Consider the following 23,755-nt stretch of genomic DNA (forward strand, 5'->3'; position numbering starts at 1 on the left):
GCACCGCACACTCACCGCACAAGCACCGCAAACTAACCGCACACGCACTTCACAAGCGCCTCACAAGCGCCGCACAAGCACCTCACCCGGACCGCACACGCACCGCCCAAGCGCCGCCCAAGCGCCGCGCAAGCACCTCACACGCGCCGCACACGCACCGCCCAAGCGCTGCACAAGCGCCGCACAAGCACCTCACACGCGCCGCACACACCCACAGTCCAGCACTCTGAGGTCACACCAGGTGGATCTCATGTTGTCACCACTGATTTGATTCCTCATCAATCTGTGATATTTATAGACTGAAGCTCGAGTTCATCAGCAAAGTGTTTCCCTGCGAGGTCACCTTCCACATCCAAGTGTCATCAGTGTTCTGTGTGTGTCACTGCTTGACTCTATATAGAGATATATATCTATATATATCTATATATATATATATATATATAGATATATAGATATATTATATATATCTATATATGTATATGTATATGTATATATATATATATGTATATGTATATGTATATATATATATGTATATGTATATATATATATATATGTATATATATATATAGCTATATATATATATATATATATAGCTATATATATATATATATATATATATATAGCTATATATATCTATATATATATATATATATATATATATATATATATATATATATATATAGCTATATATATATATATATATATATATATATAGCTATATATATATATATAGCTATATATATATATATATATATCTATATATATATATATATAGCTATATATATATATAGCTATATATATATATATATATATCTATATATATATATAGCTATATATATATATATATCTATATATATATATATCTATATATATATATATATATATATCTATATATATATATATATATCTATATATATATATATATATATATATATATATCTATATATATATATCTATATATATATATATATCTATATATATATATATATATATATATATATATATATATATATATATATATATAGCTATATATATATATAGCTATATATATATATATATATATATATATATATCTATATATATATATAGCTATATATATATATAGCTATATATATATATAGCTATATATATATATATAGCTATATATATAGCTATATATATATATATATATATATATAGCTATATATATATATAGCTATATATATATATAGCTATATATATAGATATAGATATATACAGACTGGCCCCCATAAGCTCCACACATGCATTCAAAGGGCTCGTGTGGTGACCTCTTCTGGTCTTTGGTTCCATGAAAAGGTTCCGATCCTTCACTGAACTGTCTGTGGTGTGTGTGTTTCCAGGATGAACTATCTGGCACGAGCCGCGGCTCCACGTCCGGCTCTCCGTCCAAAACTGCAGCCCTCAAGTCCAGCAGCTCATCTCAGGGTCCAGCGTCCAGCCTGAGGGGCGGGGCAACCACTCCTGCCACCTCCGCTGCCACTTCTGATGGCACCATGGAAACAATGGAGACGCCCAATCAGAAGAGGGAGGCTTCACGTGGACTCAGCAGCAAGAGCGGCCAACCACACAGCAATAAGAATGTCCCTGATGTCCAAAAATGTCCCGATTCCTCCTCGTCACTGAATGATGAAGGTGTTTGTGCTTTAGTGTTGGTGTTATAGCTCTAGAGGTTATACTGAATGTTCACTCCCACTGCTGTAGCTTGTGTGCAGCTTGTGTGCAGCTTGTGTGCTAACGATAGAGGGAGATGAGACACTTAACCCCGCCCCACATACAGTGTCTAAAGTATTGAAAATCAGATGCTAATCCATAGTAACGCTAGTATCCAAACTAGATACTCATTTGAGCAAGTATTGATTTTTCAACAGTTTTCGACTGATCTTCAGCTCTATCAGAACTAAGGTCTCAGTGTTAACAAAGAAAAGTGTTATTTTGTGCAATCTATTGTCTCAAATGCAGTGTTTTTATCAGCATGAGTGATATTGAAATAGTTTTCGAGCCTGTTCTTAGTGTAGAAATGGAGTCTGACATTTCAAGCCCCAGAACAATTAACCAAGCTAATTTATTCCTCACGCTTTGGCCTCAGAAACATGTTATTTAAGGAGAGAAAGTCATGAGTTCTACTGCGTGTGAGCTCAAAGTCTGTGTCAGGGAGAAGTGTGAGCATAGAGTGCTTTAGAGTTTAGACTGTATGTGTTATTAGACTGTAGTCGCTCTTTCACATTTTAGTTGAGTTTTATTTGCATCACTGACAACGTAGCCACTTGATGCTAAATCCCAAACGTTTAGATCTGTGGATTACTTCCTCCAAATCCAGTGGTTTCCTAAACATGTCTGAATAAATGCGATTGGTTTGAGTGGAATGAGTCCAGGGACAATGGGCCCTGGACAGGCTGATTCTTCTGTGTTCGCTCCATCAGGCCGACGACTTCAGCTTCTATTGTTTTAGGAGTAGAAGTGTCGGACATTTAGGTTTCATCCTCGCTTTGTTTGTGATGTTTCAGATGGAGTGGGCGAGCTGGAGCAGTCGGCGGTGCAGGCCATCATCGAGTCCACTCCTGAGCTGGACATGGAGCTGGACATGGAGCTGGACGGCCTGAGGGCCACAAGGTCCGGCTCAGCTGTCCTCACGCACGGATGAAACCTTCTGTGTTCAATATCTCCATGACCATATTTAGACAATGTTCCTAACCCTAACCCATCCAAAATGTGCTAAGATCTGGCTCAAACACTTTGCTGCATGTCCGTCCCGCTCTCATGAGAGCGTGTGTCCCCCGTCCACCCCGTGATGTAGTCTCAGCGAGAGCATGCGTCCCCCGGTTGGGAAAGGGAGAGGAGGGTGGGGGGAAGGGAGAGGAGGGGAGACGAGGGTGGGGGGAAGGGGGAAATAGTGATTAAGTGATTAAGTGAGTAGCACCCGTTTTTCTGCAGCTCCGAGGAGGAGGATATAGACTGTACTCTTGCCACTTTGGGCACAAATATGAAGCACCGACAGCTCTGTAAGAGGGTTAAAGCTCTGAAAAGTTGATTTTGCACGATATGGGACCTTTAAAGATCCAATCAACTTTATTTGTATGGCACATTTTACCAACACAAAGTCTTCAAAGAGCAGCACAAAGTACAAAAAGATGGTAAAAAAAGACTGTTTGATTATAATATACTCGATGTTCTTAAGTTGTATATCTCCAAAACGACAATTGCACTCTTTTTCAACTCCTCCAATTCTATTACAATTTACACTCTTGGCAAGAAGTATTCTATATATTTTTTAACCTTATTGTGAATATCTTTTTGTCATCTTTTTGCTGTTTGCACATTTGAAATTCGTGGCCTTGTGTTTCTCTTACATATAACGTCAGTAAAACTTTTCATTTCAGCTGTAAACTACAAATAAAGCATTAATAATTCACCTTGGTAAACTTTGCCTCTTTGCAGTACGCCTGCTAAAGGGGGCACGAAGGGCACGAAGGGCACGAAGGGCACGGAGGTCACGGAGGTCACGGAGGGCACGGAGGGCACGGAGGGCACGGAGGGCACGGAGGGCACGGAGGTTCTGGTGCTGGACCGCAACACCGACTCTCTGTTTGAGGAGCTGTCTTCTGCTGGAAACGACCTGGTGGGAGACGTGGACGAGGGCGCCGACCTGCTGGGTAAGACCCCCAGGGACACGTGCCACGCCACTGCACTCTGTCACTTCACTGCACTCTGTCACTTCACTGCACTCTGTCACTGTACTGCACTCTGTCACTGTACTGCACTCTGTCACTGTACTGCACTCTGTCACTGTACTGCACTCTGTCACTGTACTGCACTCTGTCACTGTACTTCACTCTGTCACTTCACTGCACTCTGTCACTGTACTGCACTCTGTCACGCCACTGCACTCTGTCACGCCACTGCACTCTGTCACGCCACTGCACTCTGTCACGCCACTGCACTCTGTCACGCCACTGCACTCTGTCACTTCACTGCACTCTGTCACTTCACTGCACTCTGTCACTGTACTGCACTCTGTCACTGTACTGCACTCTGTCACTGTACTGCACTCTGTCACTTCACTGCACTCTGTCACTTCACTGCACTCTGTCACTGTACTGCACTCTGTCACTGTACTGCACTCTGTCACGCCACTGCACTCTGTCACGCCACTGCACTCTGTCACTTCACTGCACTCTGTCACTTCACTGCACTCTGTCACTTCACTGCACTCTGTCACTTCACTGCACTCTGTCACTGTACTGCACTCTGTCACTGTACTCTGTCACTTCACTGCACTCTGTCACTGTACTGCACTCTGTCACTGTACTGCACTCTGTCACTGTACTGCACTCTGTCACTGTACTGCACTCTGTCACTTCACTGCACTCTGTCACTGTACTGCACTCTGTCACGCCACTGCACTCTGTCACGCCACTGCACTCTGTCACTGTACTGCACTCTGTCACTGTACTGCACTCTGTCACTTCACTGCACTCTGTCACTTCACTGCACTCTGTCACTTCACTGCACTCTGTCACTTCACTGCACTCTGTCACTTCACTGCACTCTGTCACTGTACTGCACTCTGTCACTTCACTGCACTCTGTCACTTCACTGCACTCTGTCACTGTACTGCACTCTGTCACTTCACTGCACTCTGTCACTGTACTGCACTCTGTCACGCCACTGCACTCTGTCACGCCACTGCACTCTGTCACTTCACTGTACTCTGTCACTGTACTGCACTCTGTCACTGTACTGCACTCTGTCACGCCACTGTACTCTGTCACTGTACTGCACTCTGTCACTTCACTGTACTCTGTCACTGTACTGCACTCTGTCACTGTACTGCACTCTGTCACGCCACTGTACTCTGTCACTGTACTGCACTCTGTCACGCCACTGCACTCTGTCACTGTACTGCACTCTGTCACTTCACTGTACTCTGTCACTTCACTGTACTCTGTCACTGTACTGCACTCTGTCACTTCACTGCACTCTGTCACTGTACTGCACTCTGTCACTTCACTGCACTCTGTCACTGTACTGCACTCTGTCACTTCACTGCACTCTGTCACTGTACTGCACTCTGTCACTGTACTGCACTCTGTCACTTCACTGCACTCTGTCACTGTACTGCACTCTGTCACTGTACTGCACTCTGTCACTGTACTGCACTCTGTCACTGTACTGCACTCTGTCACTGTACTGCACTCTGTCACTGTACTGCACTCTGTCACTTCACTGCACTCTGTCACTGTACTGCACTCTGTCACTGTACTGCACTCTGTCACTTCACTGCACTCTGTCACTTCACTGCACTCTGTCACGCCACTGCACTCTGTCACGCCACTGCACTCTGTCACGCCACTGCACTCTGTCACTTCACTGCACTCTGTCACTTCACTGCACTCTGTCACTGTACTGCACTCTGTCACTGTACTGCACTCTGTCACTGTACTGCACTCTGTCACTTCACTGCACTCTGTCACTTCACTGCACTCTGTCACTGTACTGCACTCTGTCACTGTACTGCACTCTGTCACGCCACTGCACTCTGTCACGCCACTGCACTCTGTCACTTCACTGCACTCTGTCACTTCACTGCACTCTGTCACTTCACTGCACTCTGTCACTTCACTGCACTCTGTCACTGTACTGCACTCTGTCACTGTACTCTGTCACTTCACTGCACTCTGTCACTGTACTGCACTCTGTCACTGTACTGCACTCTGTCACTGTACTGCACTCTGTCACTGTACTGCACTCTGTCACGCCACTGCACTCTGTCACTGTACTGCACTCTGTCACTGTACTGCACTCTGTCACTTCACTGCACTCTGTCACTGTACTGCACTCTGTCACTGTACTGCACTCTGTCACTGTACTGCACTCTGTCACTTCACTGCACTCTGTCACTTCACTGCACTCTGTCACTGTACTGCACTCTGTCACGCCACTGCACTCTGTCACGCCACTGCACTCTGTCACTTCACTGTACTCTGTCACTGTACTGCACTCTGTCACTGTACTGCACTCTGTCACTGTACTGCACTCTGTCACGCCACTGTACTCTGTCACTGTACTGCACTCTGTCACTTCACTGTACTCTGTCACTTCACTGCACTCTGTCACTGTACTGCACTCTGTCACTGTACTGCACTCTGTCACTGTACTGCACTCTGTCACGCCACTGCACTCTGTCACTGTACTGCACTCTGTCACTTCACTGTACTCTGTCACTGTACTGCACTCTGTCACTTCACTGCACTCTGTCACTGTACTGCACTCTGTCACTTCACTGCACTCTGTCACTGTACTGCACTCTGTCACTGTACTGCACTCTGTCACTGTACTGCACTCTGTCACTGTACTGCACTCTGTCACTGTACTGCACTCTGTCACTTCACTGCACTCTGTCACTGTACTGCACTCTGTCACGCCACTGCACTCTGTCACGCCACTGCACTCTGTCACTGTACTGCACTCTGTCACTGTACTGCACTCTGTCACTTCACTGCACTCTGTCACTTCACTGCACTCTGTCACTTCACTGCACTCTGTCACTTCACTGCACTCTGTCACTTCACTGCACTCTGTCACTGTACTGCACTCTGTCACTTCACTGCACTCTGTCACTTCACTGCACTCTGTCACTGTACTGCACTCTGTCACTTCACTGCACTCTGTCACTGTACTGCACTCTGTCACGCCACTGCACTCTGTCACGCCACTGCACTCTGTCACTTCACTGTACTCTGTCACTGTACTGCACTCTGTCACTGTACTGCACTCTGTCACGCCACTGTACTCTGTCACTGTACTGCACTCTGTCACTTCACTGTACTCTGTCACTGTACTGCACTCTGTCACTGTACTGCACTCTGTCACGCCACTGTACTCTGTCACTGTACTGCACTCTGTCACGCCACTGCACTCTGTCACTGTACTGCACTCTGTCACTTCACTGTACTCTGTCACTTCACTGTACTCTGTCACTGTACTGCACTCTGTCACTTCACTGCACTCTGTCACTGTACTGCACTCTGTCACTTCACTGCACTCTGTCACTGTACTGCACTCTGTCACTTCACTGCACTCTGTCACTGTACTGCACTCTGTCACTGTACTGCACTCTGTCACTTCACTGCACTCTGTCACTGTACTGCACTCTGTCACTTCACTGCACTCTGTCACTGTACTGCACTCTGTCACTGTACTGCACTCTGTCACTGTACTGCACTCTGTCACTGTACTGCACTCTGTCACTTCACTGCACTCTGTCACTGTACTGCACTCTGTCACTGTACTGCACTCTGTCACTTCACTGCACTCTGTCACTTCACTGCACTCTGTCACTTCACTGCACTCTGTCACTTCACTGCACTCTGTCACTGTACTGCACTCTGTCACTTCACTGCACTCTGTCACTTCACTGCACTCTGTCACTGTACTTCTGTCACTACTGGACTGTCTCCTTGGAGATGTTATTGCCTAGAATATTCCACAGTGTGAGATTAAACTTGTCTCTCCCTGGCGACAAGCAGACGAACAGGCCACGTTACAGGTCAGATCTGTGGCGAGGCGACCAGGCCACGTTACAGGTCAGATCTGTGGCGAGGCGACCAGGCCACGTTACAGGTCAGATCTGTGGCGAGGCGACCAGGCTCACAGTAAAAATGATGTGCTTCACAGTATTTTTTTAAAACTAGGGCTGCACATTCCAGCTTTTTCAGTTCCGATTCCCATAATGAGACTTGGGCTTTGAGTCTTTTCTGATGTGTTTTCACATGTCCACTGTGGCCCTGTGGGCGGAGCCTCCTGATAATAGCCTGTGGCCCTGTGGGCGGAGCCTCCTGATAATAGCCTGTGGCCCAGAGTCCAGAGAAGCATGAGAGGAAAGACGGACTGGACTTCAGTGGTGTCCTCTGGAGGAGCAGAGCAGGTTCAGTGAAGACACTGGGGGATCAGCCCCGTCTGTCCTGTATCGTGTCTCCCTGATGAAAACTCCATATTTAGGACAGATTTACTGTGGAACATTCCAGCAAAGCGATGACATCAAAGTGACATAGTGCACCTTTAAGGTGCGGCTTGTCCGTCACATTTACCTCAGGCTGTGTCATGAGACTGTGCTTTGTGTCTTCTGCTGTCAGACGACTCGCTCTGTGGTAAGACTGTAGTACTTCAGGGTGATAGAGTAGTAGTAGTAGTAGTAGCTTGTAATATTACTGAATAACACGATACTGTCAATATGTTTTGCTTTTAATTCTTTTGTGACTTGGATATTGAAGGGATGGGACGAGAAGTGGAGCATCTCATCCAAGAGAACGTCCAGCTGCTGGAGACCAAGTGAGTGTGAACATGTCCACATGTGGTCATCGTGTTTGAAGGTTCTTTGTACTTTAACCTCCCACTGACCTGTGCTGTGATGATGCATGGAAACGGTCAGATTAGTTCTAGAGGTGGACAATAGTCCTGCAGCAAAAATATGGACAATGTTGTGAATGTTGTTGCTAAATCTGAATATTCAGTGTATTATGTATAGTTAAAGAAACATATTACACACAGTATTGTTGCCACGTCTATATTTCTGCACTTTTGTGGGTCATTTTCCATGACACATGACACATTTCTGTGGTCAGAATACTGTTGACTATGGTTATTATTTGTTGTGGTCAGTGTGGTCCACTCTGTAGGTCACATTTATACAAATATCAGATGGTGCATTTCTTTTGAAGAGTACGCCGTGTGGTTTGACCCTCAGAAATGCCTTGAACGTGGTGAAGAATGACCTGATCGCCCAGCTGGACGATCTGACCTGTGAGAGGGAAGTTCTACAGGGAGAGCTGACCGCTGTCTCTCTGGCCAAGACCAAACTGGAGGAGAAGAACAAGGAGCTGGAGGAGGAGCTCAAAAAGTGCGAGACCTGTCTGACCCTTCTGACCTGTACGCTGACCATACTGACCTGTAGAGTGACCCGTCTGACCTGTACGCTGACCATACTGACCTGTAGAGTGACCCGTCTGACCTGTACGCTGACCATACTGACCTGTAGAGTGACCCGTCTGACCTGTACGCTGACCATACTGACCTGTAGAGTGACCCGTCTGACCTGTACGCTGACCATACTGACCTGTAGAGTGACCCGTCTGACCTGTACGCTGACCATACTGACCTGTAGAGTGACCCGTCTGACCTTTACGCTGACCATACTGACCTGTAGAGTGACCCGTCTGACCTGTACGCTGACCATACTGACCTGTAGAGTGACCCTTCTGACCTGTACGCTGACCATACTGACCTGTAGAGTGACCCGTCTGACCTGTACGCTGACCATACTGACCTGTAGAGTGACCCGTCTGACCTGTACGCTGACCATACTGACCTGTAGAGTGACCCGTCTGACCTGTACGCTGACCATACTGACCTGTAGAGTGACCCGTCTGACCTGTACGCTGACCATACTGACCTGTAGAGTGACCCGTCTGACCTGTACGCTGACCATACTGACCTGTAGAGTGACCCGTCTGACCTGTACGCTGACCTTACTGACCTGTAGAGTGACCCGTCTGACCTGTACGCTGACCATACTGACCTGTAGAGTGACCCGTCTGACCTGTACGCTGACCATACTGACCTGTAGAGTGACCCGTCTGACCTGTACGCTGACCATACTGACCTGTAGAGTGACCCGTCTGACCTGTACGCTGACCATACTGACCTGTAGAGTGACCCGTCTGACCTGTACGCTGACCATACTGACCTGTAGAGTGACCCGTCTGACCTGTACGCTGACCATACTGACCTGTAGAGTGACCCGTCTGACCTGTACGCTGACCATACTGACCTGTAGAGTGACCCGTCTGACCTGTACGCTGACCATACTGACCTGTAGAGTGACCCGTCTGACCTGTACGCTGACCATACTGACCTGTAGAGGGACCCGTCTGACCTGTACGCTGACCATACTGACCTGTAGAGGGACCCGTCTGACCTGTACGCTGACCATACTGACCTGTAGAGTGACCCGTCTGACCTGTACGCTGACCATACTGACCTGTAGAGTGACCCTTCTGACCTGTACGCTGACCATACTGACCTGTAAAGTGACCCGTCTGACCTGTACGCTGACCATACTGACCTGTAGAGTGACCCTTCTGACCTGTACGCTGACCATACTGATCTGTAGAGGGACCCGTCTGACCTGTACGCTGACCATACTGACCTGTAGAGTGACCCGTCTGACCTGTACGCTGACCATACTGACCTGTAGAGTGACCCGTCTGACCTGTACGCTGACCATACTGACCTGTAGAGTGACCCGTCTGACCTGTACGCTGACCATACTGACCTGTAGAGTGACCCGTCTGACCTGTACGCTGACCATACTGACCTGTAGAGTGACCCGTCTGACCTGTACGCTGACCATACTGACCTGTAGAGTGACCCTTCTGACCTGTACGCTGACCATACTGACCTGTAGAGTGACCCGTCTGACCGCACAGAGACCATGTGATCACAGCTTCTCTTGTTCTCAGGCTTCGAGCAGAACTGGACGAGACCAAAAGCAAAGTGAAGAACGACTCTGAAGATGTGAGTTTACTGCAGTACACTGTGTACTTCTCATACTTTTACTCCTACTCATGCAGTACACTGTGTACTTCTCATACTTTTACTCCTACTCATGCAATACACTGTGTACTTCTCATACTTTTACTCCCACTCATGCAGTACACTGTGTACTTCTCATACTTTTACTCCCACTCATGCAGTACACTGTGTACTTCTCATACTTTTACTCCCACTCATGCAGTACACTGTGTACTTCTCATACTTTTACTCCCACTCATGCAGTACACTGTGTACTTCTCATACTTCAGTCTCCAGACTTCACCCTTTATTCTCTCTTTGGTTTGACTTGGTCGAATACTAAAATAATTGTTAGTTACACAAAGTTTCCTTTCAGAGCCTAAAAGATGAGGACAGTAACCTGCATCCAGTGTTGGGAAGTACCTGAATATATGAGTAGTACTCATATATTCAGGTACAGTTACTCTTTCATGTGGTGGTGTTCAGAATACTATTACTTTCCTAAAATACGTAGTGGTATTTGAGCAGGAAATGTAAGCTTTGAACTGCACTGAAAAACACTCTGTGTCTGTCTGTCTGTCTGTGTGTCTGTCTGTGTGTGTGTGTGTGTGTTTGTTTCGTGTGTGTGTGTGTGTTTGTTTCGTGTGTGTGGTTGTGTGTGTGTGTTTGTTTCGTGTGTGTGGTTGTGTGTGTGTGTGTGTGTGTGTGTGTTTGTTTCGTGTGTGTGGTTGTGTGTGTGTGTGTGTGTGTTTGTTTCGTGTGTGTGGTTGTGTGTGTGTGTGTTTGTTTCGTGTGTGTGGTTGTGTGTGTGTGTTTGTTTCGTGTGTGTTTGTTTTGTGTGTGTGTGTTTGTTTCGTGTGTGTGGTTGTGTGTGTGTGTGTGTGTGTGTGTGTTTGTTTCGTGTGTGTGGTTGTGTGTTTGTTTTGTGTGTGTGGTTGTGTGTGTGTGTTTGTTTCGTGTGTGTGTTTGTTTCGTGTGTGTGTGTGTGTGTGTTTGTTTCGTGTGTGTGGTTGTGTGTGTGTGTGTTTGTTTCGTGTGTGTGTGTGTTTGTTTCGTGTGTGTGGTTGTGTGTGTGTGTGTGTGTTTGTTTCGTGTGTGTGGTTGTGTGTGTGTGTGTTTGTTTCGTGTGGTTGTGTGTGTGTGTTTGTTTCGTGTGTGTGGTTGTGTGTGTGTGTGTTTGTTTCGTGTGTGTGGTTGTGTGTGTGTGTGTTTGTTTCGTGTGTGTGGTTGTGTGTGTGTGTTTGTTTCGTGTGTGTTTGTTTTGTGTGTGTGTGTTTGTTTCGTGTGTGTGGTTGTGTGTGTGTGTGTGTGTGTGTTTGTTTCGTGTGTGTGGTTGTGTGTTTGTTTTGTGTGTGTGGTTGTGTGTGTGTGTTTGTTTCGTGTGTGTGTTTGTTTCGTGTGTGTGTGTGTGTGTGTTTGTTTCGTGTGTGTGGTTGTGTGTGTGTGTGTTTGTTTCGTGTGTGTGTGTGTTTGTTTCGTGTGTGTGGTTGTGTGTGTGTGTGTGTGTTTGTTTCGTGTGTGTGGTTGTGTGTGTGTGTGTTTGTTTCGTGTGGTTGTGTGTGTGTGTTTGTTTCGTGTGTGTGGTTGTGTGTGTGTGTGTTTGTTTCGTGTGTGTGGTTGTGTGTGTGTGTTTGTTTCGTGTGTGTTTGTTTTGTGTGTGTGTGTTTGTTTCGTGTGTGTGGTTGTGTGTGTGTGTGTGTGTGTGTTTGTTTCGTGTGTGTGGTTGTGTGTTTGTTTTGTGTGTGTGGTTGTGTGTGTGTGTTTGTTTCGTGTGTGTGTTTGTTTCGTGTGTGTGTGTGTGTGTGTTTGTTTCGTGTGTGTGGTTGTGTGTGTGTGTGTGTGTGTGTGTTTGTTTCGTGTGTGTGTGTGTGTGTGTGTGTTTGTTTCGTGTGTGTGGTTGTGTGTGTGTGTGTTTGTTTCGTGTGTGTGGTTGTGTGTTTGTTGTGTGTGTGTGTGTGTGTGTGTGTTTCGTGTGTGTGTGGTTGTGTGTGTTTGTTTCGTGTGTGTGTGTGGTTGTGTGTGTGTTTGTTTCGTGTGTGTGTGTGGTTGTGTGTGTGTGTGTTTGTTTCGTGTGTGTGTGTGGTTGTGTGTTTGTTTCGTGTGTGTGGTTGTGGTTGTGTGTGTTTGTTTCGTGTGTGTGTGTGGTTGTGTGTGTGTGTGTTTGTTTCGTGTGTGTGTGTGGTTGTGTGTGTGTGTGTGTTTGTTTCGTGTGTGTGGTTGTGTGTGTGTGTGTGTGTTTGTTTCGTGTGTGTGGTTGTGTGTGTGTGTTTGTTTTGTGTGTGTGGTTGTGTGTGTGTGTTTCGTGTGTGTGGTTGTGTGTGTGTGTTTGTTTCGTGTGTGTGGTTGTGTGTGTGTGTTTGTTTCGTGTGTGTGGTTGTGTGTGTGTTTGTTTCGTGTGTGTGGTTGTGTGTGTGTGTGTTTGTTTTGTGTGTGTGTGTTTGTTTCGTGTGTGTGTGTGTGGTTGTGTGTGTGTTTGTTTCGTGTGTGTGTGTGTGGTTGTGTGTGTGTGTGTTTGTTTCGTGTGTGTGTGTGGTTGTGTGTGTGTGTGTTTGTTTCGTGTGTGTGTGTGGTTGTGTGTGTGTTTGTTTCGTGTGTGTGTGTGTGGTTGTGTGTGTGTGTGTTTGTTTCGTGTGTGTGTGTGGTTGTGTGTGTGTGTGTTTGTTTCGTGTGTGTGTGTGGTTGTGTGTGTGTGTGTTTGTTTCGTGTGTGTGTGTGTGGTTGTGTGTGTGTGTGTTTGTTTCGTGTGTGTGTGTGGTTGTGTGTGTGTGTGTTTGTTTCGTGTGTGTGTGTGGTTGTGTGTGTGTGTGTTTGTTTCGTGTGTGTGTGTGTGGTTGTGTGTGTGTGTGTTTGTTTCGTGTGTGTGTGTGGTTGTGTGTGTGTGTGTTTGTTTCGTGTGTGTGTGTGGTTGTGTGTGTGTGTGTTTGTTTCGTGTGTGTGTGTGTGGTTGTGTGTGTGTGTGTTTGTTTCGTGTGTGTGTGTGGTTGTGTGTGTGTGTGTTTGTTTCGTGTGTGTGTGTGGTTGTGTGTGTGTGTGTTTGTTTCGTGTGTGGTGCAGAGCGACGTTCCCACCGCTCAGAGGAAGCGCTTCACTCGGGTGGAGATGGCCCGTGTCCTGATGGAGAGGAACCAGTACAAGGAGCGACTCATGGAGCTGCAGGAGGCCGTGCGCTGGACCGAGATGATCCGGTATGTCCACTCACATCAGCTCAGTGTGTCACGGGTCGTGTCAGGGTTCGAGTCAGGGTCAGGGGTCGTGTCAGGGTCAGGCTGGTGGTCCTCACGCCGGGGTCTGACTTTGTGGAGCTTTAACCCTGTTCTAACATTGTCCCCTCATCAAACACATCTGGAGCTGGAGCTTCTCTGAGCCTCAGGACACGCCCTCATGTGACATCACAGGAGGCGCTCTGACACTCGCCGTTTTTTAACTCCGCCCCGAGCCTCAGACCGCCTTCATTTTACTGCGTTTCTACTGAGCGCGTCCGGCAGGCTGAGGTTTACTTTCCCTGGTAATTCCCTCTGCTGCCAGTAGATGGAGCTTTAACACCAGGGATGGCCTCACAGATAAAGTCATGTCTGAGTTCAGTAGATACATTATGTTAAAGTCTAAAACATGACGAGCTTGCTTCAGAGGACGAGGACGGTTCAGAGGACGAGGACAGTTCAGAGGACGAGGACGGTTCAGAGGACGAGGACAGTTCAGAGGACGAGGACGGTTCAGAGGACGAGGACGGTTCAGAGGACGAGCTCGGTTCAGAGGACGGGTCATGATGGTTGTCTTTCCTCAGAGCGTCCAAGGAGAACCCGGCGCTGCCAGAGAAGAAGAAGTCCAGCCTGTGGCAATTGTAAGTCATTGTTCTTCTCTGCTTTTCAATGGAATGTTCTGCCATATTAAAGGTCATGATCTTGTGCGTTTCTTTTGGCGCCGTGTCCAATGGTCGTGCAGGATGTAGGTAAAGCTCCGCCCCGTTACTGCTGTGGCTCTTATTTCAATGCGTTTGGTGATTTACAGGAAGTGGACTGAGCAAACAGAAGCGGATGAACTAATGGTGTCTTCTGCTCTGCTCTGTGTGTCTTTCTGCTGATTTTGTGGCGTGCGTTTGTAGGAGGTGTGTCTTTGATACTGGGGCGGGGCTTAGTGTGGGAAAAGTCTTATTCACAACACCATTATAGTTCTATTATAGTTATACTGTTATAGTTGTTTTACTGAGGGTGAGGTTATTTTCAAATCTACATTATTAATGCAATATGGACCAGTCAAAATAAGTCTAACTTTAAAGGTGCAATATGTAACTTTCCAGGTCGAAGGATGGCTTACCAGATCAGCTCGTGGTTTGCCTGGAATGTTTCACAATAGAGCATTAAAGTGGTGACGCCCACACGCCAAAGTACACTTCAGATCTGTCCCAATATATTTGTTTAGCAATAACACAACGTTTAGTTTAGGTTATTAAGATCCTCATTAGCTCCTGCAAACCAGTCGCTCTTCTTCATGGTGTCTGTCCTATCAGGGTCTGTCCTATTACTGAGTATATGCAGTAGTGTAAGCCCCTCCCCCTCTGTTCTTATTGGCTCTTATGAGTGGCGGCTGCAGGTGCTGTGAAGTGTGGACCTGCAGAGCGTTGTGTTTAATGCTTCACAAAGAACCTGCAGATTCCATTTTCACAATATGAACTTTTGATTCATAGATCTGCAGGGGGCGGGGCCTTCCTCAGAAAAGTTACACGGTGCACTTTGAACCCAAATCAAAGCATAAAGGACCATAAAGAGAACAAAAGAGCAGGCTAATGGATGACAAACCATTACTTTTTCTCTTATTGAATGAAGCATTTTATTTATGATTAAAACTTTGAGCCGAGTTAAATCTTGTATTGCCCAAACAGGAATGTACCTTTAATACTTGTTTACAGATGTGTAAGGGTCAGGTCAGGTCAGGTCAGGAGGCTCCTTTCCCACACAGGCCTGTCCCGTTGTGTGTTCACTAACTTCCCGAGCCAAACATTAACCCTTCCCGCTCTCTGCGTTCATCTCTCTTAGGAGAACACAGCTCGACATGTTCCTCCACTAATACTGTCCTCAAATGTTTCTTCTATTATACTTAATGAACAATACTTAGATTTAAATGTATGTGTGGCTTTTCCATCAGGGCAATGCACTGTGCACTGTGTGGAGTTAGAATCAGGCGAATAGACGGTCTCAAAGTGTTTCCACCGTAAGTGATCCGAAGCTTCTAAAGTGTCTGGCTCACGTCATCTCCTGATTGGCCCAGAGAGAACGCAGAGCTGAAAACAAGACGACCAAAAGCAGATATGGACAAAGTCATCATTTGTCTCCAAATTCTGACTTGATCTCGTGCTAAAGCGCCGTGTTTCCACTGATGCTAACGACTATGTGGAGCCTTAGCAACACATCTGATATTTCCAGGTCACAAAGCGTCTGGCATGATCCAAAGCCAAAGCACGACATAAAGAGAGGTTCAAAGGCCACGCCCCTCATATGCAGAGAAGTCAAAGAAATGAGGCAAAACTGTGCCTGTGCACGCTAGCTGTAGCCACGGCCCTCACACACACACTGGAATTACTAAATGTATTTTTGTCAATCGCTCAGGTTGGTTACATGATTAAAAAGTATAATTCAGGTACAATTTAGGTTTAATTTGACAAAACAAAGTGGAAACACAGTCAGTATTAGTGGAGGCTGTTTGGCTGTACATAGGCTTGTGTGGGGCTTCACTCCCGCCTCTGCTTTAGCTCTGCGTGTGTCACCCCTCTACTCGTGTGTCTGCTCCGTCTCCCCCTGCCCCGCCCCTTACTCCTGCAGTTTCAGCCGTCTGTTCAGCTCATCCGGAGGAGCAGCCAAGAAGCCGGCTTTGGAGGCGCCGGTCAATGTCAAGTACAACGCGCCCACCTCTCAGGTCCAGCCTTCAGTGAAGAAGAAGAGCAGCGCCCTGCAGCAGCTGCCCAGCGACAAGAGCAAGGCCTTCGACTTCCTCGATGAAGAGTAAGTGGCTCCTTTTCAAACGGACTCTCAACATAAAGCTTTCCCTTGTGCCTAAAGATGTTTTCTTATTTCATTTAATCCACATGCATTCATACATTTAAATGGGTTCCGTCAAAAGCCATCGATCAGCTCTTAAAGGTGGTATGGACGTTTTTTTTTCAGCAATTGTTTTATCATATTTCTGGTTTATGGATAAATCATTAGTCCTGCCACGTGTCAATCATAAAACGCACCTACCGCTCACCTGCAGCCGCGTCAGGCTCGTCCTCACGTTTCCGCGTGCCTAAGCGCATGGATCTATCATAATATAGTTCCCTCAGTGTACGGGGCAAAATGAAGACGGAGAAAGACAGTTCGAGCTGACGCAGAAGTGGACAGAAATCTACAGGAGACGAGAGATGTGATGCGCTCCGTTGCGCTAATAAACAAACACACGTGTGTTGTATCAGTCCACACGGGGGAGTGCGCATGAGCACTTCCGCCTGCGTTCTCAAATCGCCGAAAAATCGTCCATACCGCCTTTAAAGTAGCACCTACACACACCAAACTTCACAGTCTTGTACTTCAGATGTTGACAGATTGAATTCTGAGCCTGATTTATTCAGGTTTTAACTCCAAAACCACACAGTTTACTCAAATTCTGCATAAGATATCCTAAATTCCCTGTGTATTTATTCTTGTTAAACTTTCAACAAAATATATCGGTCTTCACCAGGTTTTGTTTGTCCCACAGAGCTCCTGCCGAGGGCGTAGTGTCCCGGCGTGAACAGAAGAGGGCGCAGTACCAGCAGGTCAAAGCTCACGTACAAAAAGAAGACAGCCGGGTGCAGGCGTACGGCTGGAGTCTGCCCAAGAAGTACAAGGTCTCCTGCTCCTTCTGTCTGTGCTGTCGAGTCAAACATGTCAGCTGCTCTAACGCTGTGAGCGTGTGTGCGTCTGCAGGCCAATGGAGGACAGGCTGAGGGGAAGATGAAGAACCTGCCTGTGCCCGTGTTCCTCCGCCCTCTGGACGAGAAGGATGCTTCTATGAAGGTCTCACTCTTCCTGTTTACGTTCTCTTTTTTCTAGCTGTAGACAAAGTAGATCTGAGTAAAGCCTGTTGAGGTGAGTTTAGTGTGTGTTTGTAGTCTGTCCTGCCAGAAGACGGCCCTGCAGACAGAGGACGCTCTGGGACAGGATTTGAGAAGAAAAGTCTAATTAATGGAATAATAGAGGATTTTTGGCGCTCAATCTGAGTCTCATTTCCTGGTGGCGTGGACAGCAGTTCTCCCACATGTCAATCATTCCCTGCGTGCTGCTGCACACCTGCAGCCTGGTTCCCATAGCAGCATGTTTCCCTGGCTGCACATGTGTGGTTGATATGTCAGTGTGTGTTTAGTGAGTTCCTTCAGTTACAAACATGACACAGAGAAAGACTGAGTTCAAGCTCAGAAGAGACGGAAATCTGTGGAGAGGAGAGATGATGCGATCGAGCTAATAAACAAACACACGTGCAGCAGCGAGGCTGTAGTGTGCTCACACATGAGGTTTGATGGGAGGCGGCCTCTCGAAAACAACAGGAGGGGGGGTGAGTGTGCGCATGGGCATTTTATAAAAAGGGACTAACAGTCGCTTGAGATCTCAAATCGGCGAAAAATCCTCTATTATTCCTTTATCAAATAAAACCAGGAAATACATGCTGTGGTCTTTAAACATTGCTTTGTGCGGCTGACGGGGAAAAAAGAAAAAGCCTTTTCCAGAAACACTGACATTCCATTTGTCTTTAAAACCATGTCTCTAGGGTGTAAAGCTCTTACAATGGAAGCGATAGATGGATACGTGCATGCTTATCCCTCTGTGGTGCTGTGTGTAGCTCTGGTGTGCTGCTGGAGTCAACCTGTCTGGAGGGAGGACCAGAGATGGAGGCTCCATCGTTGGAGCCAGTGTGTTCTACAGCGACGCTCCTGAGAGCCCCAGGCACAAGGAGCACAGCAGCCTGGACCATCTGGACCGGCTGGACCAGGAGCTCAAGGTACAGTATTTTGCGCACGAAAAGGCGCACCGGATTATTAAGTGCACCATCAGCTATCTGTGTAGCATGTGTACTGGTCCATACATAAAGCACATAAGATAAACAAAACAGACGGATAAGTCAGAGTCAGTTGAGCTTTATGAAACGCGTTCAACTCATTCAGATCATTGTTCAACATCAAAACACACTCTGCTATCGCTAACAGACACGTTAGCATATCCACAACACACTCTGCTATCGCTAACAGACACGTTAGCATATCCACAACACACTCTGCTATCGCTAACAGACACGTTAGCATATCCACAACACACTCTGCTATCGCTAACAGACACGTTAGCATATCCACAACACACTCTGCTATCGCTAACAGACACGTTAGCATATCCACAACACACTCTGCTATCGCTAACAGACACGTTAGCATATCCACAACACACTCTGCTATCGCTAACAGACACGTTAGCATATCCACAACACACTCTGCTATCGCTAACAGACACGTTAGCATATCCACAACACACTCTGCTACCGCTAACAGACACGTTAGCATATCCACAACACACTCTGCTATCGCTAACAGACACGTTAGCATATCCACAACACACTCTGCTATCGCTAACAGACACGTTAGCATATCCAAAACACACTCTGCTACCGCTAACAGACACGTTAGCATATCCACAACACACTCTGCTACCGCTAACAGACACGTTAGCATATCCACAACACACTCTGCTATCGCTAACAGACACGTTAGCATATCCACAACACACTCTGCTATCGCTAACACACGTTAGCATATCCACAACACACTCTGCTATCGCTAACACACGTTAGCATATCCAAATCAATTCTCAGTCAAGATCACTTGTAAACACGTAAAATACAAACACAGAACACACTCTGCTACTGCTAAAAGACAGTTAGCGTATTCACAACAACTCCCAGCCTCGTTCAGTTGCAACACGTAAAATACATCACAATACACTCACTTTTTCAGTTCATTCCTTGTCATCAAATCCTTCAAATGCAGCTGAAGTACATCCCGCATAGCTATGACCAGACGTCCCGATTTACCTGGGACAGCCCCGATTGTTTACGTCCCGTGTCCTGGTTTAATGTCTGCTGGGGCGCATAATGGTAAAAGCAGCCAAAGCGCCGATAGTGCTCCGTGCTAAAATCTCTTTGGTCATGTGATGCCGCATCTCGGACCCACGCGGCAGTTCAGTGATGATTCCGGCCTCTGACCACAGTTGACTGATAATTTAGCCTGTAAGAGCATAATATAAGAGTTCCAATGGTCTCTTGGAGCCATCTTGGGCCAAGATTCTTGGGGTCCTTTATTTACCGGTTTGTGTCTGCGTTGTGCCTGACTGAAAATGTTATTTAAATTTTGACAGTGTGCCGCGTGCAGGTAGACTGCTGTTCCCAGAATGCTTTGCACACATGTTGTTGGGACTTCCGGTTTCGGAGTACTGTAAAGCTAGACATGCATCGGCGTCTCGTGTCCCAAATCTTCTTTATGCACCGTGTACCACACAAAATATCTTCGCGGTCAGTAAGCACAACCAGAAATAAACCATATATTAAGCGCACGGACGGCTTTTGAGGACGTTAAAGGCTTTTACGTGCGCCTTATAGTGCGGAAAATACGGTACAGTCCCAAAGTGGATGTTCCAGTATTGATATCAGTATCGATGTTTAAAGAAGAAAAAACAGCCGATTATGGGCGTATGTGGCTAACCCAATCATGGAACAATGATTTTTTATCCCGAATAAAAACATTGTTATTATTGTTGTTATTATTGTTTAGTTCTAAGTGAAAATTAATCTGAAATTTCCTAAACCATTAAATAGATTTCCTTATGGAATCTCGTTATGGGCTCTAAACATCCAAATGGGCCCTTCCCAAGCCTCGAAATAACGGGCCGGACACGGTCAATGACCGGCGCAAAAATCAGTTTTGACCGACTCCAAAATCAAGGTTCCGGACATAATGACCGACGCAAATTTTTCGCCGTTATATATATTATTAATAGGCAAAAACAGCGCGGTGAACATGCCCAAAGCGATTCCTATGCACAAACTCAGACGCGCTACTACACTCCACGATTATTGCTGTAGTTATACAGCGGTGGAAGGCAGCAGAGCGCATGTGTCTGCGCGCAGCGCATGTGCGGAGCGCAAATCATGGCAGATAAACAGCACGCTGCCGCTTTCAGACATAAACAAAAAACTGCGGCTGCAGGACACTAAAGACTGTGTCACTGTCAATAAATGGATTCATGATGATCTTGCTAAGTTTTGTGCCCGTGACTGGCGACAGTCTGATGAGAACAGGTGTTGAACAAGAGGTGTTGTCATCGCTCTAAAGTGCAAAGTCTGCCATGAGTTCTGTAGAGATAGAATCCCTCCGTTTTTTAAAAAGTTATAACAGTGCAAGGGAGTAATATATATTGTTGAGTGACCAGTTTTGATGTTAAAATTATGTTAAATGATAACGAGACATTATTCAAAGTTCATTTTTCATTAATGATGTTATTCTGTTTTCCTTTCCTTGTGACCGATTCAGAATTAGCCATGACAGGTACCAAATGATCGGTACCTGTCATGTTGACAGGGACGTGAAAATAATTGTTTCAAGGCTTGCCTTCCCTGCTGGAGACTGTGGTTCACAGCTCCTCACGTCCTTGTGTCTGTGCAGGAGCAGCAGAAGGAGCTGAGGCAGCAGGAGGAGCTGTCCTCTCTGGTGTGGATCTGCACCAGCACACAGTCCACCACCAAAGCTGTGGTCATCGACGCCAGCCAGCCCGGCAACATCCTGGAGAGCTTTTTAGTCTGCAGCTCCCACGTGCTCTGCATCTCCAGTGTGCCAGGTCTGTCCCTCAACATGAAGCCTGGACCACAGCACAGGAACCTTCTCATGACTCCAGGGAGGCTCTCCTCATGTGTCTGGGCCACTCTGAGCTGTCATGAGCACACAGCCTCAACACGACGAGTCGAGCGTCAGGAACACACACACAGGAGATCACCCATCTCCTTTTTATATGATCGTATTTTACTTTGCAATTGAAATACATCATTATTATTCTGTTTGAAGCGTCATTTAAAAGTGAAAATGTGAGAAAATGTGAGATTAGATGTTTGAGTATCCTCCTTGATGACGCTGAAGCTGCTGCATATACTTTTCCACTGCACTCAAAGCTCTTCGAACAGCCAAGACCACACACTTGGAAAATATTTTACAAAGACGTTTTGGTCTGGAATCATATCTGCTCATGAATCAAATCCTGTCGTGTGTTCTGACTTTAGACTGCTGTGTTTGAGAGTCTCTCTGAACTCTCTGCTCTCACTCTGCAGGAGCACGAGAGACCGACTATCCCGCAGGAGAGGAGGTGTGTGTGAACTCAGGACCCCCCAGGGACCCGTCCTCCTGCACCAGTCCCACTCCAGCAGAAGAGGGTCAGCTGGAGGGCATCACAGTGCTGGGCTGTACGGCCGAGGGCTCCACCGCTGCGCCTCAGAGTCCAGTGAAGGCTAACGGAGGTGAGGTCCGCTCCGACACGCCCTGGTGCTCATGCAGGAGCTAACCAGGTGTCACTGTTCAGACTCTAGGCCTGAGGAGGCGACGGAGGCCACCCAGGGCAGCCCCTCAGCTTCAGACAGGAGAGGCAGCCTGAGGGGCGTGTACACGGAGCACATCTTCACCCACCCCCTGGGCACAGACGCCACGCTCGGGTAACCCCTTCTTCAAATACAGAATACATACAACCATTTCATGAAATGTCTCTGAATCCATGTTGTCTGTAGATGTCAAACTTTCCTTTCTGTTTGCAAGTAATTTTCAGTAAATTGTTTGTACAATGACAGTATTTCCCTCGCAATAATCATAAGTAAAATGTATCAACAAGAGAGTTCAGACAACAGAGAAAGGAAACGATGTAAGTCACGCAAAGAATTCTAGTTTTGGTCCATTTTGAATATTGAGTGGACTAAATCCAGACGTTCTTCAAGTCATAGATTCAGTTGACATAAAAACCCAGAAGCTCTGCTCTGATGGAGACCCACTTTCCATTGTGACAGGGACAGTGCTGTGCAGGACGCAGAGGAGGAGCAGGACCTGAGCCGCGAGGAGGCCCAGAGGATGAGCAGTGTGCAGCCCACTATGTGGCTCGGCGCACAGAACGGATGGTGACTACTTCTCACTCCACACAGCTCTCTTTTTTCAAACGTTCATTCTTTATTGTTTGCTTTTGTTCCAGTGTGTATGTGCATTCTTCAGTGGCTCAGTGGAAACGATGTATCCATTCTGTGAAGCTCAAGGACTCGGTGTTGGGCATAGTGTGAGTCCAAACACACAAGGCACAAAAGAGTCAGATCCAACTCGAACTAACCTCCTGGTGACACATGTCACCTAATGAATAGACTTAAGAGTGTATTTAGAAGACAGAGTGCAATGAAAACCTTAACCTCCTACACTTGAAACAATCAGAAAGGAATCAGATTACATGCACATCCAAATCTGATTATTTTCTTGTTTCTGGACGTTTAAAATGATTTGATTGACATACAAACCAAAAACAAACATGGAACGTGATCAGAAATAAATACAATGATGTCGCTGTTTTTCCTTCAGTCAAAAGTTAATTCCACGTAAACAGCAAAAGCGTCTGACTTCTTTCTGCTGGTGGTTCCTGTGATCACTCCTGGTTGAATGTGTCACGTCTCCTGATGGTTCTTCTGTGTCTCAGTCACGTGAAGGGCCGAGTGCTGGTGGGACTGTCAGATGGAACTATAGCCATCTTCCACCGAGGCTCTGGTGAGTAAGAGCAGATCACACGGTTTCATCTGAAAACACTCTAAAGCTGTTTCTTGGTGACGTCAGACGGACAGTGGGACCTGACCAACTACCACCTGATAAACCTGGGCCGCCCTCAGCACTCCATCCGCTGCATGAGCGTGGTCCACGACCGCGTGTGGTGCGGCTCCAAGAACAAGATCTACGTGGTGCAGCCCAAAGCCATGAAGATCGAGGTGCTCACGCTGCTCTCGTACTCAGACTGGCTTTATTAAAGAGAGGAGAGTGTAAAGAACTGCAGTTATACAGTGTAGTGTGTATAACTCTAGACCTGCTTTAGTCCTGCTTTAGACCTGC

General features: G+C 46.6%; 1 protein-coding gene across 1 annotated transcript in view; it reads left to right on the forward strand.

The window, feature by feature from the left end:
- The window catches only part of spag9b (sperm associated antigen 9b), a 68,609-nt gene that overhangs the window by 26,459 nt on the left and 18,395 nt on the right, over positions 1-23,755 (forward strand). The window contains exons 6-24 of the mRNA XM_072455650.1: positions 1,362-1,653; positions 2,526-2,631; positions 3,457-3,671; positions 8,292-8,349; positions 8,765-8,917; positions 10,539-10,593; positions 13,645-13,775; positions 14,375-14,431; positions 16,407-16,586; positions 17,320-17,449; positions 17,529-17,618; positions 18,439-18,597; positions 21,305-21,476; positions 21,961-22,146; positions 22,209-22,338; positions 22,684-22,791; positions 22,863-22,943; positions 23,352-23,419; positions 23,486-23,634. Of these exons, the coding sequence (XP_072311751.1) occupies positions 1,362-1,653; positions 2,526-2,631; positions 3,457-3,671; positions 8,292-8,349; positions 8,765-8,917; positions 10,539-10,593; positions 13,645-13,775; positions 14,375-14,431; positions 16,407-16,586; positions 17,320-17,449; positions 17,529-17,618; positions 18,439-18,597; positions 21,305-21,476; positions 21,961-22,146; positions 22,209-22,338; positions 22,684-22,791; positions 22,863-22,943; positions 23,352-23,419; positions 23,486-23,634 (2,520 nt within the window). The remainder of the gene's footprint in view (positions 1-1,361; positions 1,654-2,525; positions 2,632-3,456; positions 3,672-8,291; positions 8,350-8,764; positions 8,918-10,538; positions 10,594-13,644; positions 13,776-14,374; positions 14,432-16,406; positions 16,587-17,319; positions 17,450-17,528; positions 17,619-18,438; positions 18,598-21,304; positions 21,477-21,960; positions 22,147-22,208; positions 22,339-22,683; positions 22,792-22,862; positions 22,944-23,351; positions 23,420-23,485; positions 23,635-23,755) is intronic.

The sequence above is a fragment of the Eucyclogobius newberryi genome, unplaced genomic scaffold (assembly GCF_026437365.1).
Source record: "Eucyclogobius newberryi isolate DKJ021-1_F unplaced genomic scaffold, fEucNew1.0.hap1 SCAF_20, whole genome shotgun sequence".
NCBI classification, from domain to species: domain Eukaryota; kingdom Metazoa; phylum Chordata; class Actinopteri; order Gobiiformes; family Gobiidae; genus Eucyclogobius; species Eucyclogobius newberryi.